The following is a 10,145-nucleotide window of genomic DNA, read 5'->3' as shown; positions in this document are numbered from 1 at the left end:
AAACTGGTGAGCTCAAGAAATCTACCCACCTCAGCCTCCCAGAGTGCTAGGATTACAGGCGTGAGCCACCTCGCCCAGCCTTCAGGCTTGTCTTAAACTCCTGAACTCCGGCAATCCACCCGCCTAAGCCTCCCAGAGTGCTAGGATTACAGGCGGAGCCACCATGCCCAGCCCAGTATAATCTTTTACATTTTACACCAAATTTTCAATCATCCATGTAGATTAGAAAACATTTTTTAAAAATCTTCTTAGAAAGTGAGCAGGGTGTTTAAAAACAAGATTCAGCCTCAAATGTCTCCATACTTACTGCTCCTCCCAAACAACAGCTGCGGAGTACAAGTCTCCACCAATCCCACCGTGACGCTCTGCAATGTTGACACCAAGTAGTCCTTGTTTTCCAGCTTTTTCCCAAAGCTCCCTACTCACTTCTCCAGCTTTCTCCCATCTGCAAATAACAAATATTTTAAAATCAATGTTTTTGTATTATCTTCATGGCCACAACTATAAATTTATGAATGATTTTGTGCAAGTATGTCCTCTTCATTTGAATTAACTGTTGACCTTGTGAATATTCTTCAATTTGCATCTGACTCTTCTATCACTTCTTCTTCTCCTCTTTACTTCTTTGTATCTGTCACTTCTCCCCCCACCTTGACTATTTATTGGACTTGAAAATTATACCCACTCGTGATCACTGATGTCATTTTGTTCAGCGGGTGCTCTGAGGGTACAAACTTACTTGTGCCATGTAGTCATTGGAATCTGTCCAACCTATCCTGAAGGCAGTTCTCCTCAGCATCTTTCCTTAAAGTGCTGAGCTTCTGGGACAAGTGTATGAAAGCTGACAAAATAGGCAATCTCATTACAGTTTAAGAGAAAACAACAGGAGAACAGAAGCTCCTTGCAGGATACCTCTGTCCAAGGAACTTCCACAAACATTAGATCAGTGTTTTTCAACCTTTTTTTTAAACTCATGGCACACTTGACCTTATGGCTAAACTTACGCCACACACTTAAATCATGCTGAGCAAAAAAAAAAAAAAGTTAAAAAAAAGAATATACTTATTGTGCTCTGAACTTCTTTTGAAAATAATTTAATTATTGATCTATAAAAATTGTCACAGCACACTGGTTGAAAATCACTGCACTAGATATTTGGGTAAGATATTTGGTAACCACTGGCTTTTCTCCTTTAAAAATGAGAATCACAAGCCAAGCACAATGGCTTATGACTGTACTCTCAGAACTTTGGGGGACTGAGGTGGAAGGATGGTTTGAGGCCAGGTATTCGAGACTAGCCAGGGCAACATAGTGAGACCCCATCTTAGCAAAACTAAAAATTTTTTAAATTGAAAAAAGTTAATCAGGCATGGTCGAGGCTGCAATGATTAATCTGACCACTGCACTCCAGCCTCAACAAAAGAGCAAGACCCAGTCTCTTAAAAAAAAAAAAGGCATCCTGGCTCAGTGCCTGTGGCTCAAACAGCTATGGTGCCAGCCATATACACCTGAGCTGGCGGGTTTGAATCCAGCCCGGGCCCGAATCGCTTGAGCCCAGGAGTTGGAGGTTGCTGTGAGCTGTGACGCTACAGCACTCTACCCAGGGTGACAGCTTAAGGCTCTGTCTCAAAGAAAAAAAAAGGCAACCCATGGAATGGCAGAAAATATCTGCAAATCCATCCCTTATTAGTAAGGGACTATCTGGGATATATAAAGAATTCTTTAAAAAAAAAAAAAGATTATGAGGAAACAGATGGTTAGTTGGAAACAATGAAAGAATTTATGTTTTTTTAATGGTAGATATTCTGATAGATCTGTAGATCTACTGATCTGGTAGATCAGTTATTCTGATATGAGGTATTTAAAAACACTGAATGAAGGTACATACAAACACCACAAGAAAGTTTAAAAGGGTTTGATTATCATGTGTTTTAATATAGTTGCTGATTCAAGTAACAATGAAATATTTTTATTATTGACCCCAAATTTGTCAACTTTTATTATTTTTACTTTGAGATCCTCTCAATAACTTTTTGGAGAACAAAAAATTATTATTTTTCCCCTTGAGACAGGGTCTCATTCTGTTGCCTAGATTAGAGTATAGTGGCGCTATCATAGCTCAAATTCCTAGGCTAAAGGCAATCCTCCTGCCTCAAGCTCCAGAGTAGCTAAGAGTAACTACATGCATGCAATACCATACAGGCTAAGTATTATATTTTTTGTAGAGATGAGAGCTCCCTCTTCCTTAGGCTGGCCTTGAATTCCTGGCCTTATAAGCATTCCCCTGCCTCAGCCTTGGAAAGTGGTAGGATTATAGGGGCAAGCCACCATGCCCAGCCCTGGTACAAAATTTAAAAGCAATGAAAAAACAAAGAGATTCTCCAAGAGAAAAGTATGCCTCTCTTGTCTTTAGAAGATAGTGGCTTTTCACCAAACAGCTTAGCTAATTTTTAGCTAAGTTTAGCTAATTTTGGTCCTTCTTACCAAGAAAGCATTAATAGGCCAAGCAAAGTGGCTCACTCCTATAATCCTAGCACTCTGGGAGACTGAGGCAGGCAGATCCCTTGAGTTCTAAAGTTCAAAACCAGCATGAGGAAGAGTGAGGCCTCATTATACTAAAAACCAAAAAATTAGCTGGGCATTGTGGCTGGTGCATGCAGTCCCAGTTACTTAGGATGTTGAGGCAAGAGGATGGCTTAAGCCCAAGAGTTTGAGGTTGCTGGGAGTTATAATGGCATCACACTCAACCCAGGGGGACAGAGTGAGACTATATAAAAAAAAAAAAGTATTAGTACAAACTAATGAAAGCTATTTTAAAATAATATTGAAAATGATTCTAAATATTGTAAAGTATTGAAAATCCCTGATTTAAGATGGTTCAATTTATCAACTTTTCAGCTTACAGTGGTGTGAAAGTGGTATGTATTCAGTGGAAACCATACTTTACTACCCCTGTAGGCTTTTCATTTTTTACTTCAGCATAGCATTTAATACATTACATGAGATATTCAATACTTCATTATTTAACAGGGTTTGTGATAGATGACCTTGTCCAGCTATAAGCCAATGTTGAGTGTTTTCAGCATATTTGCACATTTCAGGTATATAGGCAAAAGGCCTATATGCCTATATGCCTCTGGCCAAAAAAGTTGTTTGAGAGAAAGCAGCGAAAAGACTTTGTGCAGGCATACTTGTGAGAAATGGAGGCAGCATCCCATATGGCCAGGTTGGTAGTGGGCCTAAACCCCCCCGACCTAAGGTCGGCCTGATCAGTTGTGGGCGTAAAAACCCCCTGACTTAAGGCCCACATGGGAGCAGAAGTCTGCACACAAATTTCTCGATGCCCTAGAAGTTTCTCAATTATGCCTTGTTTCAAAGATTGAAGTAACTGCCTCCAAATAGCAAGGTCAATAGAACAGACTTTCAAACTGTCTCTTTCCTCCATAGCCTCAGGCTTCATCAGATAAGAAAGAAGAAAGTAATAATTGATAACATGTTCTTCACTAAGTTATGTTAAACCGGGTTATGATGAAGGGTTATGCTTAAAGGTGTATGTTGGGTGGATTATCAGATTACCAGGGAGGAACTACTTACAGGGCAGGTGGTCATAAGATGTTTAAATGGATTAATGAAGTCATTGATGTCCAATGCGCATGTGCAGAGGGATTGTAATGAATGTTAATGAGGTCACTGCTGTATAGTGCGCATGCACAAGATTGATAACCAACAGTGAATAAAGAAAGCTGGCCATTTTGCCTGAGTGAGCAGATGGTCACCTTTATTTAAAACACAGTTTCAATAAGCGTGCTTATTCTTCGCGGCATGGCTTTTCCGTGAGACCCTAACTGCAACACCCTAAGGACAACACAGGTAGTAGGGCAGGCTAAGGTATGATGTTCAGTAGGTTGGGTGCATTAGACCTCACAAACCTATGATGTTCCTGAATGTTTTCTCTCTTCCTTTCTCAGTGCTGAGAATCTTTATGTTTTTAAAATAATAACATAAAACAGTGTTAACATAAATAATAGTCATGCATTTTCAGTTCACAATATTTTCAACTTAGGATGGTTTATCAGGATGTAACCCCATCCTAAGTCAAAGAGCATCTGTATTAGCAATGAATGAATTGGCGGTGCCTGTGGCTCAAAGGGGTAAGGCACCAGCCCCATATGCTGGAGGTGGCTGCAAACCCAGCCCCAGCCAAAAACTGCAAAGACAAACAAACAAACTATGAATGAATTCTGCAAACAGCAAAATCTTGTTTTAATAGAAATGACATTTTTCATATGTAATCCCAGAAATAAATAGAAAAAAAAAAACAATAAAAGAAATGACAGGTTTGGGGTCAATAATCATTAATTAGTTAATCAAAAAATACTCAGTAGTAAAAATACGGAGGTAGCCAATTGCTGATCAAAATTTGCATATCTTAGCCTTTTAAGTGTTTATGTATTATAATCAATTCATGAAGCAGAAAGACTATGAAGTTGACTAGGATTTTGTTCCTGTTTAACCATAGTTTTCCAAAATACTACTCAGATTAAGTTGAAAAATTTTAAATTTTCTTATTTTTGTATTGTACATTTTAAATTTCATTTAGAAAACTCTGAACTACCTTAAGAATCCCGAGATCTTACAATGAAGAGCAGTAAAAATGTTACTAAAGCACTGAACATAACATTTTTTTTTTTGTACAACACAAGGTCTTCTAGGAAATAAATGGTTCTATTGCACTCCTAGTACACATTACATTAAAGAAAAATGTTCCACTTACTCTGCGTGGTGAGGAATCACTTCTTCTTGAAAAAACTTCCTTACACTTTCCCGGAAAATGTCATGCTCTGAAGAAAAGATTCTTCTAATTCCTATATCTGTTAATTTTTTAGCAGAAGGAGTTTCTAGACGTTCTTCCCCTCCAGAATGAGAACATCTTTAAAAAAGTGAGGTAAGTCAATGAAGTGAATTACTCTTTATACTAAAATAATTGACACTGAACAGCATGAAATCCTGATTATTTTTTCCAGAAACATTTTAGAGGCAAGCAGCAGGAGTTTGAAATATGACAAGCCTAGGTTCAAATTTGAACATTACTACTTTCGGTAGGATCTACCTTACCTAGCTGGGATTAGGAAGTAGTTCATCTCAGTCTCCACCTCCAAATCCATAAAGAAAACAATGTCTAGAACTAACCACAGGTCTGAGTTGAGGTGAAATAGTGGTGTCACATGATACATGGTTTACATTATGTAAGACTCAAACAGCACAATAGAATAATACTGATAAATTTTCATGTCATATACAGTGTTTAAAATAATGCAAGCCCTCCAAATTAGTATTGTATCCAAAATCACACAATTGCAAATGGCAAGTGCTTAAGATGTAAACTACATTGATGTTATTGCCACATTAGAAGGGTGCGAACTAAAATACCCACCAATCTCTGTAAGATTCCTATGAAACTATTCAAGACCCACCCGTACACACCAAGCTTAACATGAAATTACTCTGTAGATCCTTTAGTCTAAGTGTCTTCATAGTTTTTTTCCCTTTGAGATACTCCTGAAAGGAATTTTGAAAATCCTTTGCACCACTTTCTACATTTTCAAGCTCACATCTCAAACCTTTTTTTATCACATATTCTAATATTGCCAAAAGATATTCTTCTGCTTTGCAACAAATTATGACTTCAGTTTCTCTTGTTCTTAGTTGAATCCTACTTCTTTTTTTTAAAAGACATTCTCACCTTACCACCCTTGGTAGAGTGCCCTGTGGCATCACAGCCCACTCCTGGGCTTAGGTGATTGTCTTGCCTTAGCCTCCCAAGTAGCTGGGACTACAGGCACCTCCCACAATTTTTTTGTTGCAGCTTGGCCAGGGCCGGGTTTGAACCCACCACCCTCAGTATATGGGGCCGGTGCCCTACCCACTGAGCCACAGGCGCCGCCCCCTACTTCTTTTTTTCTTTTCTTTTCTTTTCCTTTAGTTGTTGCACAGAAAAGACCTATTCCATGTAATTAATCAAAGTAGAATAAGAGGGTTCCCCCGCATAACTTTGAAGTAGACATTACAAAAATAGTTCTAAGATCTAATTATTATTATTTTTTAGAGACTATCTTGCCATGATCCCTGGGTAATTTTTTTATTTTCAATAAGACAGGGTCTTGCTCTTGCTCAGGCTGGTCTCACACTCCTGAGCTCAAGGAGGGATCCTCCTCCCTCGGCCTTACAAAGTACTAGGATCACAGGTGGAAGCCTATTTGCCTGGCTCCTAATTAGCATTTTTTAAGGTTACAGTAAATTCAGTTAATATACTATTATCACTTAAGAAATCTTATTTATTGACATATAGCTTATTTCAATTTTTCCCTTTAAAATGGGTTATTTTGCTCTAGTTTGATTTATTTATCTTTGCTTAATGCTATGGACTGAATTGTGTCCCCTTAAAAGTCATGTTGAAACCCTGACCCCCTAAAGTGACTGAATTTACAGTCAGCCTTTTAGGAGACAATTAAGGTCAAATGAGGTAAGAAGAGAGGGGTCTTAATCTGATAGGATTGGTGACTTGTGAGAAGAAGACGTCTCAGTCTCTCTCTCTTCTCCCTTTGTCTCCTCCTCACCCACCCACTTCATGCCCAAAGAAAGACCATTTGAAGACAAGGTGAGCAGTTTGGAAGACAGGAAGAGAACCCTCACCAGGAACTGAATCAGCTGGCACCTTGGTCTTGAACTTCCCAGCCTCTAGAACTGTGAGAAATAAATTTCTGTGGTTTTAAGTGACTTAGTCTATGGTAGTCTGTTATGGCAGCCAGAGCTGCCAAAGCTGTTAACCAAAGCTGTTATTTAGTGTCATTTCGCCTTAGGCCTTTTATATGTAACTTTTAATTGAGTTTTATTTGTTAACATAATCTGAGATGCCTTTTAAGTGGTAACCTTTGTGCATATTTAATACAATTTGTATAGTCACCTTTTGTCTTCATAAACATTTTCCCATTATTACTTTGTTATCCAAATCATCATTTTAATGCTTATTCATTCATTTAGTTAAATACCAAGAACCTATCCTGTGCACTGTTCTATCTAGTAACTTAGGTTACAATAGTTAACAAGGAATAACATTAGGACTAGTATCTTGCTTTCAAGCTTACATTCTAACAAGGGGAGACTGAATAATAATAAAGGATCAACACAGTAAACAACTAAACTATATAATATCCTAGAAGGTGATAATTAACATGAAAAAAGAGAAATAGAGAAGGGACCAAGAGTATGTGTCTGGGGTGAGTTAGGGACAGGGGTTTCAGTTATGAAATAGTGCAGTCAGAGCAAGCCCTTGAAGGTGAAAGAGCCAAGCACATTTCTAGAACAAAAGGCTCTTAGGATGAAAGAAGCCAAAGCTGTGAATCTGGACAAATGTCCAACGTGCAATAAAAAGAGCAAGGAGTCAAGGGAGAGAGGAGCAGGCGAGGCAGAGACAACAGGGACTAAAGACACTCGGGGCCTTGCCCATCACTGTCATGTTACATCCAATAAACTAAAATTATTCCCTTATCCTTATGATTGAAATCTTAGGTTCCAATTTCCTGCTAGTAGAAATAAAACTACAAAGCATATATTGTTCACACAGATTTTTCCATACTTGAGATTTTTCCTAGGGAAAAAAGAAGCTGAGACTGGGAAACTGGGGCTCTGTGACACTGAATCACTTGTCAACATAATGAATAAATAATAGAATTTTTATTATTCTGTAATTGACTCTGTACATTTTTATTATTCTGTAATTTAAGATTCTGCCTGGATCTTAAAATGTTATAGCTCATATTGTGTTAAGGAAATATTTGGACTATTTCTACTTAAAGAATACTCAGTCATAGGAAAGAATAAGAAATACCCAAAGAATAGACTTTCAGGTCAGTCAAAGGTGTTCAAGAGAGAATATGCTGTGGGGAGAAAATCCAAGGACTCGGGCAGTACCTGTGGCTCAGTGAGTAGGGTGCCAGCCCCATCTACCAAGGGTGGCGGGTTCAAACCCAGCCCCAGCCAAACTGCAACAAAAAAATAGCCAGGAGGCTACTCGGGAGGTTGAGGCAAGAGAATCACCTAAGTCCAAGAGCTGGAGTGAGTTGTGACGTCATAGCACTCTACTGAGGGTGACAAAGTAAGACTATCTCTAAAAAAAAAAAAAAGAAAAGAAAATCCAAGGATTGGCAGATTTGCTGGAACATGTATTCCTTAGTAGAAAGATAAGACACTGGTACTGAAAAAATAGGTCTCGTCCCTCCCAAGGAAGCAAAGTAAAACTGCTACCAGTGTTACTAGCAAGGCGATATATTTTTTATAGCATCATTTACATTTTATTTTTTTTTCTCATTTACATTCTAAAAGGGAACAATCTCCACCAGGACCTTGCAAGACACCTGGAAGTCGGTTAGAAATACACAATCTCAGGCCTCACCCCAGACCTACGGAATCAGAATCTATTTGTAACAAGATCCCTAATATATATATTAAAGTTCAAGGAGCCTGTTAGAATAAACCACAACCCCTGGCCCATTCACAGGGGTGCTCACATCTTCCCTTTTCCAATATTTTCTTTCTTTTTTTTTTTTGAGACAGAGCCTCAAGCTGTCTCCCTGGGTAGAGTGTCATGGCTTCACTGCTCACAGCAACCTCCAACTCCTGGGCTCAAGCCAGTCTCCTGTCTCAGCCTCCCAAGTAGCTGGGACCACAGGCGCCCACCACAACGCCCAGCTATTTTTTAGTTGCAACCATTATTGTTGTTTGGTGGCCTGGGCTGGATTCGAACCCACCACCTTAGGTGTATGTGGCTGGTGCCTTAGCTGCTTGAGCCACAGGCGCAGAGCCCAATATTTTCTATCTAAGGGTAGATTTTCTTTCCATACTTCAACCAAAATAACTTACCATAACCCAATACAGAAGCAGACATGAAAATCTGGCTGTCTTCTATTAAGCCAGACATTAAGGAATTTGAAAAATGTAAAATAATGTAATTCTTTTCACTTTTTTCCTGTATGTTGAGGAAAAGTTATGTTTCATAAAAACATTAGTTATATTAACATGGAATGGTCTTATTATTATTTTCAATGAACTCTAAATGTTTGTAAAATTTCTCAGTTTTGTAAGATAACTTTTGATACCTAGAACCTACAAAAACAAAAGATCTTCGGGGTTCTCTAACTTTAATAGCACAAAGGAGTCCAATCATCAAAAAGTGTGAGGATTACTGTCTACTGATGTTCCAGAAAAAAGTTTGTTAAAGTATGTGCACCCTTGGGCGGCGCCTGTGGCTCAGTGAGTAGGGCACCGGCCCTGTATAACGAGGGTGGCGGGTTCAAACCCAGTCCTGGCCAAACTGCAACAAAAAAATAGCCGGGCGTTTGGGCAGGTGCCTGTAGTCCCAGCTACTCGAGAGGCTGAGGCAAGAGAATCACCTAAGCCCAAGAGCTGGAGGTTGCTGTGAGCTGTGACGCCACAGCACTCTACCAAGGGTGATAAAGTGCGACTCTGTCTCTACCAAAAAAAAAAAAAAAAAAAAAATGTGTCCCCTTAAGGAACGTCAGCTCCTAGGTGAAGCCTTCCCAACCCTCTCCAGGAAGAAGAGTAGCATTTTGGTTCACACTCTTACACCATCTTTCAGTGCTTTACAACAACGGGGTGATGAGCCGTTACTAAATAATGAACCCTTCCTCCTTCCAGTTTCCTTGCTCGATGGATGGGTTTTATACTTTATTAGGTATTTGAAACTTGACGCCTTTTCTTTTAGTTAAAAGATTCGTTAGTAAATCTAAAGTTAACTTCTTTGTCAGATGGAACCGTAGCCAAGTCATTTCTGTCCAGGATTATTTGTCTTGGACACCTCCTAGCTGCTGTGGTGTAACAGTCCAACAACTCTCAAGTTCACCGTCGGTCTGCGGGTCTAAAACGCAGCGGCTCTCGCCCCACAGTACTAACTAGGCCAAAGGTCGCGTCCCAGCCCTGGCAGCCGCGCCCGGTGGGTGACTCCCACCGCGACACACGAATGGAGACTCTTCAAAATGCAGTTCCCGGCTCGGCGCCTATAGCTCAACCGGCTAAGGCGCCAGCCACGTACACCTAAGGTGGCGGGTTCGAATCCCCAGCCCGGACCC

The 10,145-nt window shown here is 39.6% G+C and overlaps 1 protein-coding gene across 1 annotated transcript in view; it reads right to left on the bottom strand.

Moving 5' to 3' along the window:
* Positions 1 to 10,145, bottom strand: part of ACADL (acyl-CoA dehydrogenase long chain) — a 41,237-nt gene that overhangs the window by 30,357 nt on the left and 735 nt on the right. Inside the window, exons 2-3 of the mRNA XM_003784982.3 lie at positions 4,775 to 4,930; positions 308 to 445 (exon numbers count right to left, since the gene is read on the bottom strand). Of these exons, the coding sequence (XP_003785030.1) occupies positions 308 to 445; positions 4,775 to 4,930 (294 nt within the window). The remainder of the gene's footprint in view (positions 1 to 307; positions 446 to 4,774; positions 4,931 to 10,145) is intronic.

This window comes from Otolemur garnettii, unplaced genomic scaffold (assembly GCF_000181295.1).
Source record: "Otolemur garnettii isolate 467f Iridium unplaced genomic scaffold, OtoGar3 scaffold00013, whole genome shotgun sequence".
NCBI lineage: Eukaryota > Metazoa > Chordata > Mammalia > Primates > Galagidae > Otolemur > Otolemur garnettii.
This window is presented reverse-complemented; position numbering and strand designations above follow the sequence as displayed.